Here is a 26,888-nt window from a genome sequence, read left to right as displayed (position 1 = left end):
TCACTCTTATTGCACTACAGACACACAAACACAAATGCACTCTTTCGAACGGCTTTTGTACCTGTTGTGGAACTCGTAGATATCCTGGATGTTCCCGAACACCACATCATCCCTGTTGTTAAGACCGGGTGGGACGTCCTCAGAGCCGCTTGTCATCTCCCACATGTATGTCTGCAGCAGGTAGGGGTGTGGGGGTCAGGAATTATCATGTTGTGCCAGCATGAGCACTGTCATGACTTAAAACCAGTGGTAGGAAGTAACCGAATACAAACACTTCATTACTGTACTCAAGTAGCTATTTCAGGTATCTGTACTACACTTGAGTATTTATTATTCTACCTTTTACTTCTTACATTTAAAAACCGCTATCTATTTTCTGCTCTTTACTTTGTCATAGTAGCCTAGTTAGTTCTTTCGACCTCTGCGGATGACGACACAACGTAAACAAGATGTAAATAGAGAAAGGTAAAGTCAGCTAATGATGATGACGCAACAGATTTGGAGAAGCAAGATATTCGCCATCCATGGCCTTATTTAAGAGAATTGTTTGATGTTGTTTGCTCCAAGAATGATTTGTGACAAATACTTTGTGTTTCGTACCATCCTAAAACCCACCAGCTACAAAAATTCTCCCATCTAATCTGAAACAACACATATACGGAAGGAGGATTTTATTTTATTTTTATCATTAGCTAATTTGCCATTTTTTGGTTACTCATATAACAAAGTTAGCAAAGCTATGACAATGTTGTTTTGATGGCATAAAAACCTAAGTAGGATACTGTATGACTACTATGCTAGTAAATAAAAGAGGGAAACTATTTTGTATGCAGAGAACGTAATCAAAACAGGTATCGGATGTAATTCGAAGCAAACAAACAAACAAACAAAAAAACAGGGTTTTTTTGTACTTGAGTACATTTTGCCACCTTTGTTTAAAACTAATGTTCGTCTTGCAAATTGGATTGAGTGGTACCTCAATGCATTCTTGAAGGTCTCGGACATAGACTCTCTCCGTCTGCAGAAGCTCCGCCATGATGTACCTGCAGCACACACCTGTTAGTGAACTTCAATCACACTAGGGCAGTGGTTCTCAAACTTTTTATACCAAGGACCACCATTGTGAACATTAAAATACAGTCGCATTGTAGGCCTAAGTGTTGATCAAAAACGAGTCAGAAGCTTTATTTATAGCTGGATTAACCCATATGTAATAGTACTAGTACGTAATTTAAAAAAAATATATATATATATTTTTTTTTTAATGTATTTTATTTATTTATTTGACATTTATTTTTTAATTTAAAAAAAATCCCTAACAGTTAGATACTCACTCTTTTTTGCGGGCTGAGCGTCTCTTCTCATCGCTGACCTGGTGGCTGGGGTCTGACAAATTGACCTCGGGGTCTGAGTCAGACAGACTGTTGGGAATCAACTCGAGTTCCAAGTCCTTGTTGTCCTAATGGGGAAAAACCCTCATGTTTAAGTTCTTTAACAACCGTCCATCCATTTTTTGTATAACACGTCCTCATTAGCCTACCCCAGCTGACCTTGGGTGGGCGGCGAGGTACCCCTTGGACTAGTCACCAGCAATTGCAGGGCACATAATAAAATAAAAAAAAACACTCCACTCACATTCACACCTATGAACTATTTATTGCATAGTTAAAAAATTCAAGGTCCGCGGACAAGATCTGCCCCCCGCAATTGCCACAAATTTTCTTTGATTTCTGTTCAAAACTTGCCATAAATATTATGATAATCAAATGCAGGGGCAAATACTGTATGTAGTATGACAAGGTGAGTTTTAGGATTCTCACACAAACCATACTGTATTAGGTACTTGCCAAGAAGTAGAACTGTGTGGTTGTGGTTTAGCCGCATGCCTAGTCCATAAACAAACACAGTCCAGCTCAGCTTCTGGCTGTAGCAAATGTCATGCCTTTCGAAATGGCATCATGTGAACGTGAAAGTCAGCACAGTGTAGGAAAAAAAATAGTGCAGTACAAATGCAACTTAAATGTGCATTTAACAGCTTCCCCGTGGCTGTTCTGGCCACTCATGCCAGAGTAGCATCTGCTCCATTTGCACACTGATTGAGGAGTATCTGCAACATTTGCACAACCAACATTGTCCCAGATTATCGCGCTGCATGTACTCCTTGAAGTCTCGGCGCCCTTTGCACAATGGTCATTGCACCGGACTATTGCATTATTAGTCATTCGAACTGCTCTAAGTGCTAGAGGACTCTGCACAATTGTCAAAAAGTTTTTTTACCGGCATAACCAGATAACTATTAACCCTTTAATGCTCAGCGACTGTTTTTTGTCAATGTCTTCATGTCTCAAAAGTATTCTCTGTCAATTGACTGTCTGTTGTCGTACTAGAGTGGCTCCCACTACCGGAGACAAATTCCTTGTGTGTTTTTTGGACATACTTGGCAAATAAAGATGATTCTGATTCTGAAATTGATCCAAATCAGTCACAAATGTGTTTACTAGTGTTTTTATTGCATAATTATTCACACTGTTCAAATTGTTTCCTGCTTCCTTCATTTCCAAAAAAGATTTCCTAAAAAGAAAATATTTTAGCTATCGATGTTTTATTTTAAATGTCTTTTAAATATGTTGTTGTTTTTTATGCAAAAGATAAGCACTTTTTGTCCTGTTACTGTTCCGACTGTGAACCAAACTTGTACCCCCTAACGCATATTTCCAAACATTTATTGAAATTATATTATATATTATATTACAACGGCGGCACGGTGGACGACTGGTTAGAGCGTCAGCCTCACAGTTCTGAGGACACGGGTTCAATCCCCAGCCCCGCCTGTGTGGAGTTTGCATGTTCTCCCCGTGCCTGCATGGGTTTTCCCCGGGTACTCCGGTTTCCTCCCACATCCCAAAAACATGCATTAATTGGAGACTCTAAATTGCCCGTAGGCATGACTGTGAGTGCGAATGGTTTGTTTGTTCCTATGTGCCCTGCGATTGGCTGGCAACCAGTTCAGGGTGTACCCCGCCTCCTGCCCGATGACAGCTGGGATAGGCTCCAGCACGCCCGCGACCCTAGTGAGGAGAAGCGGCTCAGAAAATGGATGGATGGATTATATTACAACCCCGTTTGCATGTTCTCCCCGTGCCTGCGTGGGTTTTCTCCGGGCACTGCGGTTTCCTCCCAAATCCCAAAAAATGCATGGTAGGTTAATTGACAACTCGAAATTGCCCGTAGGTGTGAATGTGAGTGCGAATGGTTGTTTGTTTATATGTGCCCTGCGATTGGCCCAGTGCCCAGATTATCGCACTCCTCGCTTTAAGTCTCGGCGCCCTTTGCACATTGGTCATTGCACCGGACTATTGCAATATTAGTCTTTCGAACTGCTCTAAGTGCTAGAGGACTCTGCATCTTTTTGCACAATTGTCAAAAAAAAAACAAATGTACCGGCATTACCAGATAACTAGCAACCCTTTATTGCTCAGGGACTTTTTTTTGTCAATTTCATTATGTCTCAAAAGTGTTCTCTGTCAATTGACTGTCTGTTGTCGTACTAGAGCGGTTCCAATTACCGGAGACAAATTCCTTGTGTGTTTTTTGGAAGTACTTGGCAAATAAAGATGATTCTGTTTCTGATTCTAAAAAACCGGTCCAGGGTATACCCCGCCTCCAGCCCGATGATGGCTGGGATAGGCTCCAGCCTGCCCGCAACCCTAGTGAGGAGAAGCGGCTCAGAAAATGGATGGATGGATATTACAACCCCAATTCCAATGAAGTTGGGACATTGTGTTAAACATAAATAAAAACAGAATACAATGATTTGCAAATCATGTTCAACCTATTTTTAATTGAATACACTACAAAGACACAAATATTGAATGTTCAAACTGATAAACTTTATTGTTTTTAGCAAATAATCATTAACTTAGAATTTTATAGCTGCAATAGGTTCCAAAAAAGCTGGGACAGGGTCATGTTTACCACTGTGTTACATCACCTTTTCTCTTAACAACATTCAATAAAGGTTTGGGTACCGAGGACACTAATTGTTGAAGCTTTGTAGGTGGAATTCTTTCCCATTCTTGCTTGATGTACAGCTTCAGCTGTTCAACAGTCCGGGCTCTCCGTTGTCGTTTTTACGCTTCATAATGCACCACACATTTTCAATGGGAGACAGGTCTGTATTGCAGGCAGGCCAGTCTAGTACCCGCACTCTTTTACTACGAAGCCACGCTGTTGTAACAAGTGCAGAATATGATTTGGCAATGTCTTGCTGAAATAAGCAGGGGCGTCCATGAAAAAGACGCATGTACCTTTCAGCATTAATGGTGCCTTCACAGATGTGTAAGTTACCCATGCCATTGGCACTAACACAGCCCCATAGCATCACAGATGCTGGCTTTTGAACTTTGCGTCCATAACAGTCCGGATGGTTCTTTTCCTCTTTGGCGCGGAGGACACAAAAGTCCACAATTTCCAAAAACAATTTGAAATGTGGACTCGTCGGACCACCGAACACTTTTACACTTTGCATCAGTCCATCTTAGATGAGCTCGGGCCCAGAGAAGCTGGCGGCATTTCTGGGTGTTGTTGATAAATGGCTTTTGCTTTGCATAGTAGAGTTTCAAGTTGCACTTACGGATGTAGTGCTGAACTGTATTTACTGATATTGGTTTTTCTGAAGTGTTCCTGAGCCTATGTGGTGATATCCTTTATACATTGATGTCGGTTTTTGATGCAGTGCCGCCTGAGGGATCAAAGCATTCACGGGCATTCATTGTTGGTTTTTGGCCTTGCCACTTACATGCAGTGATTTCTCCAGATTCTCTGAACCTTTTGATGATATTATGGACCGTAGATGATGAAATCCCTAAATTCCTTGCAATTGTACGTTGAGGAACATTGTCATTAAACTGTTTGACTATTTTCTCACGGACTTGCTCACAAACAGGTGAACCTCGCCCCATCTTTGCTTGTAAATGACTGAGCAATTTAGGGAAGCTCCTTTTATACCCAATCATGGCACCCACCTGTTCCCAATTAGCCTGTTCACCTATGGGATGTTCCAAACAGGTGTTTGATGAGCATTTGCTAAAAACAATACAGTTTATCAGTTTGAACATTAAATATCTTGTCTTTGTAGTGTATTCAATTAAATATAGGTCGAACATGATTTGCAAATCATTGTATTCTGTTTTTATTTATGTTTAACACAATGTCCCAACTTCAATGGAATTGGGGTTTTAGTTGTTGGGAATCACTGCCCTACCGATTATAAATGTATGTCGTTTGACTATTATAGCAATAACTACGATGCGGTCAACTGAAAATGCTTATGACGCAGGTAATACCTGTGAGCAGCCTCCCAGCGCCGTCTCCAGCAGGTGACGATACTGGCCCATTCTGACAGTGAAGTCCCGGTACCGTTTATCCACAGCGGAAACACAACGGCGTAGCTCCAGGCGGTGGGCGTGGCCTTTAGATAGCATGCTCTCGGCCAGTTGGATGAGCAAGTGAACCTTTTCCTGGGTGTGCTTAGGACATGACAGACAGGGAGTCAGAGATTAAATGCCATCATCTTTGTCAGTATGCACACTCAGAGCTGATTTACACAACATTCCAAGTGATACAGCACAAAGTGCAATACTCAATATTATCCAATCCAGTATTTAATATTATTGTAAGCCACTGTAACAGTATGCACAGTTTGAATATCAACACTGTGCTTCAATATAGGAAAATAAAAAAATGTACTTAAATACTGACTGAATTAAAATGAATTGCACATAAATGTTAAACATAAATTGTACCAAAATAAAAAATAAAAAAACACTTCTTAAAGATAAAATACAAATGTACTCAAAAGTTAAATACAACTGAACTCTACTTAGGAAAAGATTCTTTCACATACCACCAGGGGGAGCCTGCATACCACACTTTGAGAATCACTAAGTTAGGCTTTCTAAAAGTAATAAAAGTAAACCAGTATGCTATGCTTATGCCATGGGCTGGCTCTGTGCACATTCTTACCTTAGCCGAAACACAAAACTGTCGGTGCTGGTTCAGTAACTCCTGCGTCTCAGTCCCTGTTACCCCTGGTGACGTGTGTGTGGCTAGGTAGTGGTCCCCTGACTGCGCTAACCAATCCAGAGCCTGCATAGAAAATACATATATATGTTTCAGAAAAGGATAATTTCTTTCTATTAATGACTTAAGGCACCCTCTGACCACTATGATTTCTTTTTCTTGTGTTTAGTTTGTATGATAATTGTAACGCTAATGCTAATACTCTTTCACCGTTTCGAGATTCCCCATGACACTTCAAAGACTAAAAGCTGCATGTTTCTGTGAGGCTCTGAAAATGTGGTGGAAACTCAAACAGTTCTCTGGATTGTTTCAAAGTCCCCACTGTCCCATAAAAATACCTATATACAGTACATGACTTTCAAGATTTCCCCACTATCCTTCAAAAATCAACGTGCATGTTTCCATGGGAACATGCAAATGTGGTGGCAATACAGACAGTCGTTGGGACTGTTTCAGCCTTCCTCTTGAACACTGTTACCATTCATTCATTCATCCATTTTCTGTACCGCTTAATCTCACTCGGGCCGCGGGCGCGCTGGAGCCTATCTCAGCTATCTTTGAGCGAGAGGTGGGGTACACCCTGAACTGGTTGCCAGCCAATCGCAGGGCACATATAAACAAACAACCATTCACACTCACATTCACACCTATGAGCAATTTAGAGTCACTGTTACCAGTGAAATATTTAAAAAGGTGCAAAATCCCCACCATTTGACTTCGTTGTCACATTTCTGTGGGGCCAATTATGTATTACTCGTGCACTCACTGTATTTGTCTCGCCATGCTGCACTATTTGCATATACTGGCCACTCATGCCAGAGTAGCCTCTGCTCCATTGCACACTGTTTGAGGAGTATCTGTAACATTTGCACACCAACAATGTCCCAGATTATCGCACTACTCGTCACTTTAAACCGCATACACTCCTTGAAGTCTCAGCGCCCCTTGCACAATGGTCATTGCACCGGTCTATTGCAATATTAGTCATTCGAACTGCTCTAAGTGCTAGAGGACTCTCCATCTTTTTGCACAATTGTTTTTGTCAATGTCTTTATGTCTCCAAAGTGTTCTGTAAATTGACTGTCTGTTGTACTAGAGCGGCTCCAACTACCGGAGACAAATTCCTTGTGTGTTTTGGACATACTTGGCAAATAAAGATGATTCTGATTCTGATTCTGATTACCATCATTTTCCTTAACATGCACTGGTATATCAAAAATTCATCTTAGTAGACCAGGGGTACAGGGACGTCGGATGGGGGGGAAAAGGGGACAACTGTCAACAAATCATTTTTCAAAGGAACACTTCAAATGACCCCCCACCTCAGTATCATCAAAACAATGCCTTCAGCCGGTGTTAAATACCTGCTGGGCGTGGTTCTGGAACATGACGTACTGCTGGCACTGATCCAGTCGGCGCTTCTTTAATGTCCAAAAATGGAGAACTCTATTTTCTCTCTGAAGCAACTCGCTGAGGATACCTGTACACACATGCATGTATACCCCCAACACACAAACACACACATGCACGCACGTGCACAAACACGCACACTAATGATCTGTTTGTGTTTTTGGGGCTCCCCTTACATTTTGACTTGACATGGTGCATGTGTGTGTATGAATGTGTGTGAGTGAGGGAGTGAGTGTATCTGTCAGCGTCTGAGTGTAAGGGAGGGAGTGAGGGAGTGTGTGTGTTCGTGCGTGTGTATGTGTGTGTTTGGTGTGTGAGTGATTTTTTTTTGTGTGTGTGCGTGTGTGTTACCTTTAACCTGTTGTTCTGGTACCCGTGAGTGCCCAGTCACCTCAGTAACCCCCGATACGGTGACATTGTGGCCAGAGATGTTGGCCATGGTGACACTGTTGCGGTGGATGTACTTGAGGAAAACCTCCGCGTTCCTTCTTGCAAGCGTGCAGGCCTGTTTCCATAGAGACAAGAAAGTGACGGACGTTTCATTACAGCTGGCAAGTATCTTAAAATTTTACTTTACATCAGGGGCTCTGAAACCTTTTGGGTCTAGGTGCCCCTTTCCAGCGAGAACTTTATTAAAATGGGAAGAAATAATACTTTATTGCACATTATTGTGCGAATCAATAATCAATAAGCACACAGACCACCGGGAGTCCGGGAACCCCTGATTGAGAACACTGCTTTCTACAACACCTTAAGAAAGGCCTCCTTCTGCTCCATGTGTTTGTTAATGAGAGGCAGGAGATGCTCAGGCTGTCTGTCTCCACCCCCGCACCAGTCCTCCTCCCTGCGGTACTCCTGCTCCAAACTCTCCAGCACACCGCATACCTGCATAATAAAAGTGCCCACACAGTTTACTATGACGACCAGTGGAGGACAAAATTCAGCATTACCTCTCACAAACACTAGTGACACTTTTTATGCTCACACACCATTGAAATGCTCTCATACGCACACTACTGAAATGTTTTCACAACTACTACTATTTTTTTTTTCGCTCACACACACTACTAAAATGCTCTCACACTTATTACTGAAACACTCTCACACACACTACTGAAAAGCTCTCACTCTCACTGTTGAAATATTCACACACACAGTATTGACTTTTTTTTTTTGTGCTCACATTCTACTGAAATGTTCTCACACACATTGCTCTCACACTCAAAACTGACATTATTTTTTTTTTTTGCTCACACACTCACTACTGAAATGCTCTCGACACACAGTACTGACATTTTGTTTGCCCACATACACTGCAGAAACTGAATTAGCTAGTGATAACAATTGAAAAATACACCTTACCTCTGTGAGTTTTTTTTTTGTTTTTTTTACATTAAAGTAGACAGCAAATTTTTTAACGCTAGAAGCGTGTGTTTTTTTTAGGATCGCACAAGACAACACCATCCATCCATTTCCATACAGCTTATCCTCACTAGGGTCGCGGGAGTTCTGGACCCTATCCCAGCTCACTCTGGGTGAGGCAAGACAACACATTCCCCACAAATCATAATTGTAGCCAACAAAATCAAACAATTCTAATAATGGAGAATATCTTGCCAAATTTATTCCGTTATCGTTGTTCATACTGCTTGGTTTACATTTCACCTTATAAGTCCCCAAGATCTCAGTCAATTAGTCAAAATCTCAAGTTAACTGTGGCAGACTTTACCTCTGTCTATTTACTTTGTTTTTACTACTAAAAAAAGAAAGAAAAAAACTCAAAAAGTGCATCGTGAGAGCATTAACAAAGTATTTGTACTTCATTATTTGCCACCACTGATAAGTTGACAGGAGGATAAACTTCTGCTTACCTGTTGCGATGTTCTGTAGAAGGCGGCAGATGCGTTGACCAGTTTGAGTCGGTCTTCGATCCGCAGCATGAGTGTCTGCCAATGCAGCGCCACCGTCTGTGCACAGGACCTTACTGCATCTGGATCATAGTGGCCTGACCTAGAAAAGGGGTCAATGTTTTGGGTAAAACAAACAAACAAGTGGCACAGGGACAAATCCATAGACATTGATACTGTATAAAGACACTTGAGCTTTGAATCCTGCGTCTACTTTGCCACCATTTTGGATGTGGCAAAGGGGAGCTTGTGTGCTGCATTGAGATGTACCAAACATATACTCAAACTCAGGTCTCCTGAGATTAGGACTGAAGTTGAACAATGAATTTTGATTGTATTTGGCCATCATAACATCATTCTACAATTACAATTTGCTGACCTTGTGGGTAATACGTATACATATGTGCATAATACTGTCAATTCCTGCGATGAAACCAGCGTCCAACAAAAAGAAGTCGTTCCCATTTAATGAAATACGAACTGCTATTGCTGTTAGCTGTTTAGCTAAATGTTCTAATACTATGTAACTTTCCCCAAGATAAAGTATTAACTTTGTGCACTTTGTAGATTGCCGCTTATATATCTTTGTATATACAGTAGGGTTTGAACCAATTAACTGACAAGTCGAAGAGTTGACTTTACTATTCTGCATTGACATTTAAAGCTTGAAGTCGACTAACCACGTGTTTTTGGCATCTTGTGTTCAAATCGGTCAATTTACAGAGGACTTTCGACTTGCCCGTCTGCTGCCATCGTTTGACTATAACTCAGCAGCAAAATGTCCTGCTAAGAAGGTGACACAGTCTTCATACATCTACACGGGTCAGAGAGTACGAAATATGATGGTTGTGGACGAGAATAGCGGTTAGCCTCTCTAGCTTAGGCTATTTCGATTGCCACTTGTCTTAAAATATTCACACCAGCAGGACCACAGGACTGGCGGTGAAGAATGAGGGCAGACCCGCGAAGTGAAGCTCCATCTTCGTCACCAAAATGCTAAGTCTGATAATGCACGGACAACGACTTTGTTTCTATGCTTGTCCGTCAAAATGTGTCTTCATGTGAAACCAGTCCGTTGTGCAAAAAAGTTTGGAAACCGCTTTGCTGTGCTGAAAAAAATATCAATGACGTCACCGATTATTCAACTTTGACTTGACTTTCAACAATCACATAATCGTCAATTTCAAAAGAACTTTAGTTGTTCAACACCTAATATACAGTATGTCTATAGACAAACCTGACTAGCAGTTCTGCTCTCTGCTGTAGAGCCAGCGCCACCTGGTGGGTCCTCTGCAGGGAGTCAGCATGTAGGAGAGCCTGGACATAACACCAGTTAGCTGTTCCCCAATACAGATACTATGCCCTTAGTTGTGTGTGTGTGTGTGTAGTAACCTCTATGGCCTGTTGGAGGCGCTCATGTTCCCTCTGCAACTGTTCAGCTTCCGACAAACAGCTGGAGTTCAGCATGCAGGATGACAACATGACCTCGCCCTCAGTGATCCAACCGAGCACCTGACCATCGCACATGGATCAGAACCAAAGGGGTGTGTGTTGTATCTTCGGCCTGCAAGTGTGTTTGTGTGACCCATTTGATCTGCATGTGTGTGTTATGTGTTTGACCTGTATGTGTGCGTGTATGTGTGTGTGTCTTACCTGTTTGACCTGGTTCTGCAGGTGTCTAAGCTGCAGGTTCTGCTCCAGGTGTGTGTGAGTGTGATCTGCAATCTGCTGCAGTTCCTTCTGTTTGTCCAGCATTAGGCGTTGCAGCTCCTCCACCTGAGAAGAGAGATCGCCCTCCACCTCTGACAGCTCAATTCCTGACACACATACGGACACATACAGGCACACACAGAAACATGCATACATGTGCATATGCATGACAAAAAATAGAAAAATAGAATGCCCCAATGAAATTCAAGTACATTAATAAAACTGTGCAATCTCCAATCATGTGCTTACTGAATGTGTGCGTGTATCAATGGCAAAGTCAATGAGCCGGTTTCCATGGGGACCAGCTGAGTGCAGTTTCCATGGCTACCCCATCCCCCTTTCTCCTGCCCCCATTATCCTCCTCTGCCCCCCCACCCTTAAATCATCTGTATGTTACTGAAGCAAGCAGACTTACATCAGCCACTCTGTATAACTGTATCATATTCTACTCTATCACAATTTGTTCCATATAGTTCTATTCTCTTCAATAATTGTACTCGTAATTGTATCGAATAGATGTTTCAAGTGTCTTCAAGCTCCAAAGTAAAAAGCTGTACAGGTGCTTCATGACCCCCACCTCAGTAACCAACCTCTGTCAACCTCAAAGTGACAGCATTCACATGGCGCCTGCTATTCTGACAAAAAATACACTTCAGAAAACGCAAAAGAACCCAACACAAGAAACACAAAGCTGCTAATTCACCTTAAAGATAAAGGGATATAGACCATACAGTTCAGAAAAAAATGAGAAGACGGTCACTTGAGGAAGTATGAAGGAAACCAAAGAACAAACCAATACATAGAAAACATCCATCCATTTTCTTCTGCTTATCAGGGTCCAGAAGGCAGGTGCAGAAATTGAGGCAAGGATGCCCAGAGATCCCTGTCCCCAGGGAACCCTGAGGCATTCCCAGCGGTGAGACATAGTGTCACCCAGTCATAGAATAGATCTGCCCCGAGGCAGCGTCCCACTTGGCACAAGCTCACTTTTCGAAGTGAAAACCAAGGACTCCGATTTGGAGGTTTTGTTTTTAATCCCCATGACTACACACTAAATTAAGAACCTTCCTAACACTGAAGGTCACTGTTTGATGAGGTCATCAGGACCAAATTATCTACCAATAGCAGAGATGGCATCCTTAATCCACCAACCCTCAAGGCCTTGACTGCATCTAGAAATTATCTCTGTAAAGTTGATGAACAGTTTTCTCCAGGTCCTCTGATTTCATACATGCAATTCTGTAGCTCTAAATTGCCCAGAGGTGTGAGTGTGAGTGTGATGGTGGTTGGCGACCAATGTACGCTACCTCTCACCCAAAGTGAGCTGGGATAGGGTACATCTCGCCTGTGAACTTAATGAGAACAAGCAATATGGAAAATGGGCAGAAGTTGAGAACAGAACAAGTGACAGAGGCCAGACAACTTCCACCAAGTCTTCTCCTCCATGTTACTTAAGGCTATAAATGATACAGACGTATTCAATGTTGTAAAAACACTAAACAATAAAAGGTTCGTTGATTGCTTTAATATCCACATGGCATTAGTAAAAAGTATTATAGAATATGTATTGCAACCATTCACATATATATGTAACTTGTCCTTCAAATTTGACAGATTTATTGAGAAACACAATTTCTTATGTGAAAACAAATATGGCTTTAGAGCAAAAAGGACCACCTCGATGGCAGTGATGGAACTTGTTGAAGCAATAGCTACTAGTATAAATAATAAAGAATTTACAGTTGATTTTCTTTGACTGGTGCACGGTGAAAGACTGGTTAGCACATCTGCCTCACAGTTCTGAGGACCGGGGTTGAAGTCCCGGCCTCGCCTGTGTTGAGTTGGCATGTTCTCCCCGTGCCTGCGTGGGTTTTCTCTGGGTACTCCGGTTTCCTCCCACATCCCAAAAACATGCGTGATCGATTGATTGAAGACTCTAAATTTCCCATAGGTGTGAATGTGAGTGCGAATGGTTGTTTGTTTATATGTGCCTTGCGATTGGCTGGCGACCAGTTCAGGGTGTACCCCGCCTCTCGCCCGGAGATAGCTGGGATAGGCTCCAACACGCCTGTGACCCGAGTGAGGATGAGCAGTACAGAAAATGGATGGATGATGGATGGATTTTCTTAGACTAAAAGTTCTTGATACTATAGATCAAACTATATTAATGAATACATAATAGCAATATGGCATAAGAGGTTTGCCATTTAAATAGATGTAAAGTTAACTAGATGATAAATATCAGTATGTGCAGTTTAACAATGTTGAATCAGACCAGTTGGATAAGTCACGGGGTCCCCCAATAGTCCCTTAACTATTCATATTGTATTTCAAGTCCAGTATATTTGCTGTCCCTCAAAACTACTCAAACGTGTCCTATTCGCTGATGACACAACTCTATACTGCTCTGGAGTAGAACTCTAGCAGCTTTTGAATACTGTGGAAAATGAATTAAATACATAAAAAACTGGTTTGACACTAAGAAATTATCGTTGAATTGAAACAAAACAAAGTTGATAGTTTTTGGCACTAGCCACATCAAACACCAAGTCAAAATTATTGTCAATTCAATCGAAATAAGAAGAGTGAATGAAAATAAATTTCTTGGAGGAGTATTGATGCAAAACTATGTTTGAAGTCACATATAGATAATGTCAAAAGAAAAACATTCAATAATTATAGGTCCCCTTTAACCAAGGAAGTTCTGAATAAGAAATCATTATACAGATTATATTGCTCTTTGTTACTGCCATACCTGACCTATTGTGTGGAGATATGGGGTAATACCTACAAAACAAATTCTCAGTCTGTTTTCAAGCTAGAAAGAGTTATACGAATTGTCCATCCATTCATCCATCCATCCATTTTCTATCCGAGGTCGGATCGCGGGGGCAGCAGCTTTAGCAGGGATACCCAAACTTACCTCTCCCCAGCCATTTCATCCAGCTCTTCCGAGGGGATCACGAGGCGTTCCCAGGCCAGCCGAGAGACATAGTCTCTCCAGCGTGTCCTGGGTCGTCCCCGGGGACTCCTTCCGGTGGGACATGCCCGGAACACCTCACCGGGGAGGCGTCCGGGAGGTATCCGAATCAGATGCCCCAGCCACCTCATCTGGTTCCTCTCGATGTGGAGGAGCACCGGCTCTACTCTGAGATCCTCCCGGATGACCAAGCTTCTCACTCTATCTCTAAGGAACAGCCCGGACACCCTGCGGAGGAAACTCATTTCGGCCGCTTGTATCCGGGGTCTTGTTGTTTCGGTCACGACCCACAGCTCGTGACCATCGGTGAGGGTAGGAACGTAGATCGACCGGTAAATCGAGAGCTTCGGCTTAGCTCCTTCTTCACCACAACGGACCGATACAAAGTCTGCATCACTGCAGACGCTGCACCGATCCGCTTGTCGCTCTCCCGTTCCATTCTTCCCTCATTCGTGAACAAGACCCCAAGATACTTGAACTCCTCCACTTGGAGCAGGATCTCATCCCCAACCCGGAGAGGGAATGCCACCCTTTTCCGACTGAGGACCATGGTCTCAGATTTGGAGGTGCTGATTCTCATCCCAGCCATTTCACACTCGGCTGCGAACCGCTCCAGTGAGAGCTGGAGATCACGGCTTGATGAAGCCAACATAACCAGATCATCTGCAAAAAGCAGAGATGCAATTCTGAGCCCACCAAACCAGACCCCCTCTATGCCTCGGCTGCGCCTAGAAATTCTGTCCATAAAAGTTATGAACAGAATCGGTGACAAAGTGCAGGCTTGGCAGAGTCCAACCCTCACCGGAAACGAGTCTGACTTACTGCCGGCAATATGGACCAAGCTCTGACACCGGTCGTACAGGGACCGAACGGCCCGTATCAGGGGGTTCGGTACCCCATACTCCCGAAGCACCCCCGACAGGACTCCCCGAGGTACACAGTCGAACGCCTTCTACAAGTCCATAAAACACATGTAGACTGGTTGGGCAAACTCCCACGCACCCTCGAGGACCCTGCCGAGGGTGTAGAACTGGTCCACTGTTCCACGGCCAGGACGAAAACCACACTGCTCCTCCTGAATCTGAGATTCGACTTCCCGACAGACCCTCCTCTCCAGCACCCCTGAATAGACCTTACCAGGGAGGCTGAGGAGTGTGATCCCCCTGTAGTTGGAAGACACCCTCCGGTCCCCCTTCTTAAAAAGTCTTCCAATCCAGAGGCACTGTCCCCAATGTCCACGCGATGTTGCAGAGGCGTGTCAACCGGGACAGCCCCACAACATCCAGACCCTTTAGGAACTCCGGCCGAATCTCATCCAACCTTGCCACCGAGGAGCTTGGCCTTCCACCGAGGAGCTTTTTAACCACCTCGGTGACCTCAACCCCAGAGATAGGAGAGCCCGCCTCAGAGAACCCAGACTCTGCTTCCTCATGGGAAAGCGTGTCGGTGGAGTTGAGAAGGTCTTCAAAGTTGACTTCCCACAGACTCACAATGTCCCGAGTCAAGGTCAGCAGCGCGCCATCCCCACTATACACAGTGTTGGTGGTGCACTGCTTTCCCCTCCTGAGATGCCGGATGGTGGACCAGAATTTCCTCGAAGCCGTCCGGAAGTCTTTCTCCATGGCTTTACCGAACTCCACCCATACCCGAGTTTTTGCTTCAGCGACCACCAAAGCTGCATTCCGCTTGACGTATTTTCAAACAACAAAACACCAACAAAGGGGCAGGCCAAGACCTTGTGTCCCCATCTGCGTGGATGAGCTCGCTCCAGTCGTCACAGAGATCTTCAATAGCTCTCTGGAACTGTGTGAAGTACCATTCCGTTTCAAACGCTCTACCATCATCCCAATCTCAAAGAAACCTGAATCTCGGATCAGAATGACTACAGTCCTGTCGCCCTGACATCTGTGGTCATGGAGTTATTTGAACGCCTCATGCTGGACCACCTCAAGAGCGTCACAGGACCCCTGCTGGACCCCCTGCAGTTTATCAACCGACCAAACAGGTCTGTGGACGACGCAGTCAACATGGGACTGCACTTCATCCTATAACACCTCGACAGCGTGGGGGCCTACGCGAGGATCCTGCTCGTGGATTTCAGCTCTGCGTTCAACACCATCATCTCCAAACTCCTCTCCTCCAAGTTTCTCCACCTTAGCGTCTCGTCTGCCATTTGCTAGTGGTTTTAGAGCTCCTCGAAGCTGAGGCTGGGGAACACCACCTCATCCACACGCACCATCAGCCCCAAGGATGTGTCCTCTCTCCGCTGCTCTTCTCTCTCTATACGAACGACTGCACCCCAACGCACCCAGTTGTCAAACTCCTGAAGTTTGCTGATGACACCACAGTCATCGGCCTCATTAAAGATGGTGACGAGTCTGGTTATCGACAGGAAGTGGAGCAGCTGGAGCTGTGGTGCGGCCGACACAACCTGGAGGTGAACACGCTCAAGACTGCAGAGATGATCGTGGACTTCAGGAAGCAGCCTTTGCCACAGCTGCCCCTCACGCAGACATTCAAGCTCCTGGGAATTAGTCTCTCAGGACTTAAAGTGGGAGACCTACATCAACTCCATCCTCAAAAAGGCCCAGCAGAGGATGTACTTCTTGTGCCACAAGAGCTGTTGAAGCAGTTCTACACAGCAGTCATTGAATCAGTCCCATGTTCATCCATCATAGTCCGGTTTGGTGCTGCCACAAAAAAGGACAAACTCCGAGTGCAACAAAAAATCAATACTGTGGGAAAAAATCATTGGTACATCCCCTACCCACCCTTGAGGATTTGCATGCTGATAGAACTAAGACAAGAGCATGCAAAATCCTCGTGGACCTTCCACATCTTGGTCACAACCTTTTCCAGCTCCTTCCCTCAGGTAAGCGCTATTTATCAATGCAAACTAAAACCAGCAGACATTCCAACAGCTTCTTCCCTCTTCCCATCAACTTCTTAAACTGTTAACTTACAATTCCATTTTAACATGCTGCCAATTTTGTCTTGAGATTGTGTTTACGTCGCCGTAGGGACTCTTCCACATTATTCGTGCACTCACTGTAGTAGTCTCGTCACTCTGCACGATTTGCATATCTGTTGTTGACCTATACTGGCCACTCATGTGCTTGAGAAGTATCTACACCATTTGTCACTGTTCCAGATTATCCCACTTTAATTTATTATAATTATCCCACTTTATTTATCCCACTATTATCACTTTAAACTGTCAAAAAAAGGTTATGCCTTTGCACCATTTGCACAATTGTCACTGTGCCAGATTATTCCTTTACTAGTCATTTCAAACTGCTCTAAATTGCTCAAGGACTACATCATTTGCAAAAAAAATAAAAAATTATATCAGCGCTACCACATTACCGGTAACCTTTCATTGTTCAGTGACTTTCTGTACTGTGTTTTATGATTTTGTGTCTCAAAAGTATTTTTTTGTCAAATGGCGGTCTGTTGTCGTACTAGAGCGGGTCCAACTACCGGAGACAAATTCCTTGTGTCTTTTTGATATAATTGGCAAATAAAGATGATTCTGATTCTGATCAGCCATGGGATTCTTTAGTCCATTTTGTTGGTTCTGCCATTTCTCAGCATAACAGCTTGCACTTTACGACTCGTTTGGTCGAATGACCTTTTGAAGGAACAAAGCAAGCAACCAAAGGACTCACCTGTTGCCTGGACCTCGCTGATGTATTGCTGAAGGTCGTGACCTTGCTGTACAACCTCATAGGTCATGTTGTTCACTGCGAGCCTCCGTTCCATGTGCCTGTAGATCAATCAATCAAAATCTTAAATATCAGTCTCTAGCGGACACTTTCCCCCCTTTGACATAACACCGAAGTGTACACCTGTGAATGCGTTGCTGTGCTAACGTAAGGGCCTCTGGGCTAGCTTCAGCTAGCCGTGATGGCCCGAGTGCTTGCTTGTCTTGGTTTGTTTCAGATAGCCGCTTCTCAGCAGAAAGGTCCTGGGATTGTTTTTGCAGCTCCTGCTTCCAGGCATCCATCTCACCGGTTACCTGGGAAACAGTACATACACATCATTGAACAACAACTGGAAGGTTTAAGAATTTAACTGTCATTTTGGAATGCCACAAAATGTACCTCCAATATGCACTGTTGTAGAATACGCAATTGCAGGTAAACGTCCAATCGGATCTTCCTCTGATGGAAAACTTCCTCCAGCTGAACGTGAAACTCCTCCAGTTGCTGCAGCACCGACTCCACATGGGCCACTGAGCTGCCTTGGGGCCTAAAACAAATACACACTCCATTAACTTTGTAATTCACCTCCAGGAATCACCTGCGCGCTAACATCAAAAATCAAACAAACGCATGAGCAACAATACTACTGTACATTGACCCCGAGCCAGCCTAATGAGGGAAGTAGGCGCCCCAACCCTGGCAAACCATGCAGCAATGAGCCGTGAATCTAACACATCTCGGCTCTCTACGCTACCTGAGTTGCAGGATGAGGTCTTCCCCTTCTCTGATGACACTCATTGCAGCCTCCTGCGGGGCAGGGTTAGAGGCCGGGTTAATGTGACTATTAGAAGTCGGGGTCAGAGGTGGAAGGGATGTTGGGCTTTTGTGAGAGGGTTAGTGTTCTGGTCTGAGGTCAGACATAAGCAATCACCTGTGTGTTGGCCTGCTGCTGTTGTTGCTGGTTCATGAGTGTCTGCAGAGCTTCCACCGATTCAGAACCAATGCAGAGGTCAGCCGAGAGCTGCTTCTGAAGCCCTTCCATCCACGACGACAGCTGTGTGGGAGACGGAGATTCTATTAGAGATCAGGTTCAAGTCACATCCTACAGACATGTTACCTCTTTGGTGTGTGTGTAGAAAGACACAGCCAAGTCTAGCAGCATCTTCCTTTGTTCCACCTTCTGAATGAACGCCTCCAGAAACACACACAAACATAGCATGTTACCTTCCTTTCCCTCCATATCAATCTCATGTTCTTATAAATTAGTGGTCCCCAACCTTTTTTCTGTCACGGACCAGTTCATACAAGTACATACATGCATTTTACGGACAGACATACATTCGTCAATGGGGGTGAGTGGTGGGAGGAGGGTGGGGGGTCGCCGATGGTGCATGGTGGCGAAGTTTGCCGATCTGGAGAATCTCATTGGGGCCTAATCAACAACAGGGTGGGGTGGTGGGTGACCCGTCTCCCGCTCCACCAAAAAAAAAATGAAAAAAAACGTTTTGGGTGGTTGGGGACCACTGTTATAAATCATTGCACCTTTTTTTAGATGAAAGGCAGATATGGAAGGAATACTCAAATAACCATTGTGCTGAATGCCTATTTATTGGCCGGAGATTGTCATGTCCAGGTAGGTCACCTGCATGCGGAGCTCCAATTCTCGGGCCGCCTGGTAGATCTCTTCCTCCTCACATTCGCCGGACTGAGCTAGTTGGTCAGCTGCTTCCAGAAGCTTCTCTGCGTTGGTGTAAGTGTTCTGACACACACACACATCGATCACACATGTGCACAGTGAACATGGTGTTACACATACAGTACGTAAAATGAACTAAGACAATAGTGAGAGCTTCACTCACCTGAGCCACTTGCTGAAAGTCGTCGTGGCGTTTCTGAAGAGCTCGCGCTCGGTGCAGAGACTTGCCAACACCACTGTGCTTGTTGAGGAATACTTCGCCGTGCTGCTCCACCCAGTCCAACACCTGACCCGGTTGGAGGGAGGGACCAACAGATGGATTAAGACATGATTGTGACAAGAATGTGTTGCAAGCCGGGAAGTAGCCAGGTCCCATCATTTCAGTAAATCTGCGCATCGCACCTGTCTGACGTCCTGTTGAAACACACACAGCTGAAGGCGCTGGTGGAGGCGTAGCTTGCGGTGTTGCCATGCATTCTCCAGGTCATGGTGACCCTGCAAAAGAGCTCAGTTAACCTACACCTGTCTATCCCACCAGTAATAGTGAAACAGGAAGTGGGCTACACCTGCATGACCTGGTGCAGAACTCCCATGATTCCATGTGTGGTGGCAGTGAAGTCTGGCTTAGGTGACGTGTCATTGTTGTCTGTCACTGTGCAGCGGTTTAGGACATCCAGCAACGCTTTACCACTCTCACTGACCTGCACACAGACAGGTGAGCAGAAAAACAAACAAACCAATGTCCAGATTGACACACTGACACAAAAACAGTCACCTGGGTGTAGTTGGCAGAGATCTCCTCATTCAGCTCCTGGTGTTTTTTCACAGCTTCCTCTAGCTCAGCCGTTGCTAATGGCAGCGATGCCTCAGTATAGGTCTGAAGCCACACCTCTGCTTTGTGAAGGAACTGCCCACACAACCAGATAGGAGGACAGAACAGGTAAGCTATGAAGGTGTACAGTAATCCACCGCCTATGAGAGGTTCACTTTACAAATTCACCCATTCGAGTTTTTTTTTCTGTGGAACCTATACTCTGCAGGCGGCACGGTGGAAGACTCGTTAGAGCGTCTGCCTCACAGTTCTGATGACCGGGGTTCAATCCCCGGCCCCACCTGTGTGGAGTTTGCATTTTCTCCCCGTGCCTGCGTGGGTTTTCTCCAGGCACTCTGGTTTCCTCCCACATCCCAAAAACATGCATGGTAGGTTAATTGAAGACTCTCTGAATGTTGTAAGATGAGTTTGAAATTGCATTACAGTGTTTTGGGGTCATAGTTTGTGGTATACTGTATTAGGTTTAAACTAGAAATTATTAATAGAGGCAATTATAAACATTTTAGTGGGGAACAATTCCTCACAGTTTTTTGCTATTTACGTCAGGGTCGTACAAATAGCAAGTAGCTTCCCTACAAATAGCGAGCATATACTGTATTGATCATTGGTTGACTACTGACTAATCACCTGCTCTGCCCCTTGGTGGAAACCAGTTGCCATGGCTATTGTGTTGCTACGCTCTTCCAGTGCTGCGGTCAGTAACTTCCAGTCTTCTTGTAGCTGTGAGGACACCGTGGCAATCCTTTCTGCACCAAAGTGACCAGCCTCTGCAAGCCTGGCTGCCACAGTAACGACACTGTCGACATTCACACTACCGTTCTATACACACACACACACACACAGACAATGACATCAGCAAAGGTTGGAACAGTTAAACACAATGCCGAGTGATTTTGCATACTCACCATCACATTTGAGGTGAAGTGCTGATGTTGTGTTTGCAAGTCAACGGCGTGCTGATGGTTCTGACCGACCTCCACCAGAGTCTGCATGAACAACTCCTTACTGTGGGCGATCCACTCGGACATCTATGGGGGGCAAGATTTGGCATGATTTGATGGAGCGTGATTTGCAGAAGACTCTCCATCCGCTGGTGGGCAGACTGCTTCTGCTCACCTTGGTGGCGTCCTGCTCAAAAAGGTGTAACTGCAGCGCCTGCTCTAGGTGGAGCTTCGTGTCGCTCCAGCTCTGCAGCAGGTGACTACGAGCAACCTGGAGACGGTCTAGTAGCGAGGAGACCTTTGGCGCCACACTTTGGAAGTCAGCCCCACCTGACAGCCAGCTGCCATGGCTCCCACCACCGCTTTCGTTCGAGTTGTCCCCATGGGAGGGGCCCAGGCGCATGCGTTGGAGCAAGCTCCTCCCTTCTCGGTTGAGGGTGTCAACCGGGGCTGTGGCGATGGTGTTACGGAGACGATTGTGTTCCTCAAGGATTCTGGAGGTAAGAGACGGTTACCATCAGCAATCAATATGGTACAGTGGCCTCTGATGCTCTTGCGGAAACGTTCCCTCCACCCTGTCTTTGTCCTTTTGACACACACTGGCAAGCCTAGGTGGTTAATCACTAAGTGGGATCCTCACTTGCGGGAGTCATCCACATCCTGCGGTTCTGGTATGCTGGTCAGCCCAACCTCCAGCTGATCCAATTGGCTCAGCAGTTGTGTGGCAGCCCCTGAGAACTCCTCCAGACCCAGACGCAATTCAGTCCACTCCACATGATCATACTCCAGTGAGCCACCAAGGTCAGACGTTAATTGAGAAGGGTCAACCAACCGGGACAGACCTTCTACGGACACTAGACTGGTCTGAAGACAAAATAGTGGACTCATAACTAGCTTTAATGGAAGTGAAAGTAGAGGTTATCGGTAATAAAAATGTTGGTAGCGTTCATAGGATTTGTTGGCCTTAGTACTCCAATTTAGAATGAAATAATAGTAGTACCTCAAAGCTGAGCTTGGCACTTCCCAGGTTGGTCTTGTGTTTCTGCCAAAAGGTGTCCGGTTTGATGAGCAGTGCTATGTGGATGTTGGAGGAAAAGGACTCCTGCAAAGTACGTAACACCGGCTTCACGCTGTCCCACTTACTACCACGCATGTCCACCACCACTGTGAACCCTCGCGCACGCACGTCCTCGCTGAGACAGAGAGGGACACACGGTCAGCGGTGACAGGCAGACATGCAGATAGATGTGAAGATAAGCGCACCTTGGTATTGTTGACAGGTATGTGACCAGTCGGCTCAGATCTTCCTGTTTTATTCGCTCGTGGTTGGTCCTGGCTGGGAATGTGAGGATTGGTCCTCCTCGTTTGTCTCGTCCACCTGGACATTTAAGTGGGTAAAGACCAGACCAAACAAAAATGTTGCAATGATCTAGCGGTGAGCTTTACCTGACACAAAGGCCACTTTCTCTCTGAGCACTGTCAGGACGTCACCTGCCCGGACGCACTCTGCTTTACTGGACCCTGGAATTCCGAGACACATCGTTAGCTGTCCTGCCAACATTAGTGCACCAAATGTGGCTTTGCCCGAGTCTATGCTGGGCTCTGTGGCTAATATTAGACCAGTCGGACTTGCTTAGAAGTGTGGGAGTTTAGCTAAGTGAGTCATCATGAATGAGGTTTACAGCCTGATAGCATGTTTGAGGAGCAATCATTAAAACACTCATTTAGCAACCGGATAAATCCATCAGCTGTCAGTTTCAGCAGCATACATTCCATCAGTAAGGGATTTACACACACACGTTGAATTAGTACCAAGCCCAAAATAACTGTGTTGTGGAGGCCTTCAGAGAAAGTTGCTCATGCTGTCAGGACTCATTAGCCTGATTACATAACAACCATCATGAAGCTGTCTCACTCTGATGTGGATTCTGTGGCCAATAGCTGCTGGAATGATCAGCCATCCATTTTCTTATTCTCATTAGTGCCACGAGTGAGCTGGAGGCTATCCCAGCCGACTGTGGTCAAGAAGTAGGGGTTAGCCAATTGCAACATACATCGACACAGACACATAGACAACAACCATTAAAGCCTTGGAAAAAGTCTTCAATTTACAGTCTTCAATGAACTTCAGTGTTTTGGGAATGTGGGAGGAAAACCGAGGGCCAGAGAAAACCCACGCACAGGAAGAACATGCAAACCCCCTACACACCAAAGCCAGAGCCTGGATTTGAACCCCAAACCCCACGACTGTGAGGCGGATGTGCTTACAGCTTTGCAGACGCGCCGCCTCTCAATGAACTATAAATAAACATTCCGTACGGGTCCCTCCCAAATGTGATCAAATTTAGAACCTCCTGTGTGAAAATCAACGAAGGAGTCCATTATTAGAACTCCTTGAAGTCAGTTGCAGTTGCTACAATACGGTAATTAAAAGGTGGTAGCCAATCAGAGAGCAGCATTCCCGTTGGCTTTGGAGTACAAAAACTCGTAAATGGGCATGTGGCCATATGCCTGTAGCATCTACCTACGGTACAGTGGTCTGAGCGTGCTCCACAAATATGGGCGTATGTGTGAAAGCATCATGGCGATAAACACACGCCCTATACCTGCCGTCGCCAGGCCGTCCGGGCCCGGTTCTCCTGCTCCATCCACTGGATTCATCCTGCTCCTCCTCGACGTCCCCGGGCTCTCTCCTCCGTTATGTACCGATGGTCGCCGGCCTCCTCCTCTGCCTACCCGTCCATACCGGCGGCTTCACATCAGATGGGGATCCCGAACCGAGCTAATATTAGTTCGCCGTAAGGGACGGACGTGTTCGCGCTCCTCCCGGTAACGATTCGTGGGTCAGTGATGGTGCATCCTCCACGTTCAGCCTCGACAGTCCTCCTCCTCCTCTTCTCCCTCTTTGATGGTGATGATGATGATGATGATGATGATGCTCTCTACGGTGATGCCGCACGGCACTGCATCTCACGCTTCATCGTAAATGCTCGCGTTACCGTTACCCTTTGAACGTACCATCACACGGACCGGTACCATCTCCCCCCCCCTCCCACCCAACCCCACCGTGTCCCTCTTGAAGATGATCGCCTCGCTCAGTCCGTCCACGAGTGGACGCGACGCGCATGCGCACAGAGTGGGGTCGTGCACGAGCGCTGCACCACCTACCGGACGTGCGCGCGCGATTCCGCCAACTGAACGGCCAGGTCGTTTGAGCATTTGCTCGATATCCTATGCTGAATTGTCCATGTGTGGTAATTGGCATGTGCGAAATGCGCTACCGCACAGGCAGCAGGGGGGTGGCGGGTGGCAGATGGCAAGCCTCAATTAGTGCACCCTTGTCATTCTACTAATACAGTAGTGGTGGGGGGGGAACTCACTAGTTAGACATTCGTTCTACTAGTGCTCCCTAGTCATCCTAATAGTCAGCTGAATTCGCTTACTAATGAGAACAAAGAGCTAGTACTAGTTCGTAGACAATCCAGCGCACTAATAGAACAACTAGAGCTCACTAGTAGAACCACTAATGAGACAAAATGGCACCATAGTTGTTCGACTAATACAGTTGTGTAAGACAATATAGTGGGAAAAAACAAAGACGGTTGTTCTACAAGTGCACTCAATTGTCTTACTAGTAGGACAAAGAACCTACTAGTACATGTACAATTCAGCGCACTTGTAGAATGACTAATTCTACTAATACAGTAGTGGTAAAAATGTCATTGCCCTTCTACTAGTGCACCCTAGTCATTCTACTTGTGTGCTAAATGTCTTACTAGTGAGGACAAAGAGTGTACAAGTACCTGAACAATTCAAAACACTAGTTGAAAAACTAAGGCGCACTAGTAGAACAATTACATGGTACTAGTGAGGTAAATCAATGCACTAGTTGACAACTACTAGTGCACCCTAGTCATTCTACTAACACAGTAGTAGAAAAACATCAACAGTAAGACATTTATTCTACTAGTGCGCTGAATGTCTTACTAGTGAGGGTAAAGCGCTTACTACTGCAGTATGTGAACAATTCAATGCACTAGTAGAGCGACTAGGGCGCAGTAGTAAAACAACTATATGTTACAACTGCAAGCTACAAGTACTACTTGTGACATAAAGTTCTACTAGTTTGCATGCAGTGCTTCACTAGTGGTACTAGTTGTGCGTTGATGTCAACTAGTGCTTAGTTCTGCCCTAGTCATTTTACTAGTGCACTGAGTTGTTTTACTAGTGAGGACGAAGAGCGTACAAGTAGACAATTCTGCGACAGTGACATACTGTAAGATTCTACTGGTTAAGATCTCGCTCTGCATGAGAAGTACTAGTAGTACGCAGACATCAACTAGAGCAATTTTGACTTACTAGTAACATGTAGTTTTTTTTCTCGTACGCCCTAGTCATTCTACTAGTGTGCCCTAGTCGTTCTAGTGCACAGAAATTTTACACGGTAGTGGAAGGTAGTCGTGGAAAAAATATCAGTTGTAAGACAATCGTTGCCAGTATGCCAAATTCTCTTACTAGTGGGGACAAAGAGCGTACTAGTACATGAGCGCACTAGTAGGACATCTAATAAATGCTTAAACGGCTTGCCATATCGACAAGCTCTACCATTTCACTTCATGTGAATACCATACATAGTTGTAACATATAATTTAATGCAAATAAACAGTACATCGTGAGTTCTATCAAGGCGGCACGGTGGACGACTGGTTAGAGCGTCAGCCTCACAGTTCTGAGGTGCGGGGTTCAATCCCCGTCCCCGCCTGTGTGGAGTTTGCATGTTCTCCCCATGCCTGCGTGTGTTTTCTCCGGGCACTCCGGTTTCCTCCCACATCCCAAAAACATGCATTAATTGGAGACTCTAAATTGCCCGTAGGCATGACTGTGAGTGCGAATGGTTGTTTGTTTCTATGTGCCCTGCGATTGGCTGGCAACCAGTTCAGGGTGTACCCCCCCTCCTGCCCGATGACAGCTGGGATAGGCTCCAGCACGCCCGCGACCCGAGTGAGGAGAAGCGGCTCAGAAAATGGATGGATGGATGGAGTTCTATCAAATATTACCTGATGGGTGTTCAGAGGTGGCGACATACCCGTGACCTTTCCTGCTATATATTTTTTATTATTCGAAAGGGTAGAATTTGTTTTCAAGTATTAGGTTACCGAACTAGCTGGCAATTGCGTATCTGCAGTATCAGATTTTATACTTATTATGTAAGATAATAATAATAATGATAAATCACCATGGTCGTCTACCTTATCCCAAATACCCTGCTGAGTCTTCTTAAAAAGTGGATCCTCTGCTCTATTTTTGAACAGATACTTTCTACTTGCATGTGACACTTCATCTCTATATAAATTTGCACTTCCAGATATTTATAGGCGGTGACGTTATTTTCTTTATCAAAATGAGTCTCCTATTAACTTGAGATCCACAATGATTTGTTTTGTTTTCTTGGTAAAGTATTTAATTTTTAAATGATGTTCATCGCACCGCTCTCAAAATCTTAGTAGATAGTAGATGGTCAACTAACATTATTCGGAACACTTTTTGCCCTTCTCTCCTTTGATCACGTCGTGAAGCTAGATACGGACGTCATCACGGAGCGCCACAAAGCAAGCCAGGATAGATAC

The 26,888-nt window shown here is 45.0% G+C and overlaps 1 protein-coding gene across 4 annotated transcripts in view; it reads right to left on the bottom strand.

The window, feature by feature from the left end:
- LOC133484371 (kalirin-like) overlaps positions 1-24,300 on the bottom strand; it is a 53,635-nt gene extending 29,335 nt beyond the window's left edge. For 3 of the 4 annotated variants that reach the window (XR_009790385.1, XM_061786806.1, XM_061786817.1), the window contains exons 1-31: positions 23,868-24,300; positions 22,708-22,782; positions 22,525-22,639; positions 22,262-22,454; positions 21,902-22,125; positions 21,437-21,755; positions 21,226-21,348; positions 20,948-21,139; positions 20,264-20,395; positions 20,055-20,189; positions 19,891-19,983; positions 19,652-19,774; positions 19,435-19,551; positions 18,910-18,984; positions 18,724-18,846; positions 18,547-18,599; positions 18,192-18,339; positions 17,937-18,106; positions 17,757-17,854; positions 11,052-11,215; positions 10,791-10,910; positions 10,636-10,715; positions 9,363-9,501; positions 8,242-8,376; positions 7,843-7,996; positions 7,446-7,561; positions 6,025-6,147; positions 5,346-5,528; positions 1,335-1,459; positions 977-1,043; positions 62-171 (exon numbers count right to left, since the gene is read on the bottom strand). Coding sequence is in view for 3 of the 4 variants with exons in the window: in XM_061786806.1 (XP_061642790.1) it covers positions 62-171; positions 977-1,043; positions 1,335-1,459; positions 5,346-5,528; positions 6,025-6,147; positions 7,446-7,561; positions 7,843-7,996; positions 8,242-8,376; positions 9,363-9,501; positions 10,636-10,715; positions 10,791-10,910; positions 11,052-11,215; positions 17,757-17,854; positions 17,937-18,106; positions 18,192-18,339; positions 18,547-18,599; positions 18,724-18,846; positions 18,910-18,984; positions 19,435-19,551; positions 19,652-19,774; positions 19,891-19,983; positions 20,055-20,189; positions 20,264-20,395; positions 20,948-21,139; positions 21,226-21,348; positions 21,437-21,755; positions 21,902-22,125; positions 22,262-22,454; positions 22,525-22,639; positions 22,708-22,782; positions 23,868-23,922 (4,079 nt within the window). In the remaining variant the exon portion in view is untranslated. Of the gene's footprint in view, positions 1-61; positions 172-976; positions 1,044-1,334; positions 1,460-5,345; positions 5,529-6,024; positions 6,148-7,445; positions 7,562-7,842; positions 7,997-8,241; positions 8,377-9,362; positions 9,502-10,635; positions 10,716-10,790; positions 10,911-11,051; positions 11,216-17,756; positions 17,855-17,936; positions 18,107-18,191; positions 18,340-18,546; positions 18,600-18,723; positions 18,847-18,909; positions 18,985-19,434; positions 19,552-19,651; positions 19,775-19,890; positions 19,984-20,054; positions 20,190-20,263; positions 20,396-20,947; positions 21,140-21,225; positions 21,349-21,436; positions 21,756-21,901; positions 22,126-22,261; positions 22,455-22,524; positions 22,640-22,707; positions 22,783-23,867 lie in introns of those variants that run through there. The other variant, XM_061786826.1, reaches the window with a different exon arrangement.
- Positions 24,301-26,888: the final 2,588 nt, after the last annotated feature.

The sequence above is a fragment of the Phyllopteryx taeniolatus genome, chromosome 1, assembly GCF_024500385.1.
Source record: "Phyllopteryx taeniolatus isolate TA_2022b chromosome 1, UOR_Ptae_1.2, whole genome shotgun sequence".
In the NCBI taxonomy this organism is placed as follows: domain Eukaryota; kingdom Metazoa; phylum Chordata; class Actinopteri; order Syngnathiformes; family Syngnathidae; genus Phyllopteryx; species Phyllopteryx taeniolatus.
Note: the sequence above shows the minus strand (reverse complement) of the source record. Positions and strands in the feature narration are given on the sequence as shown.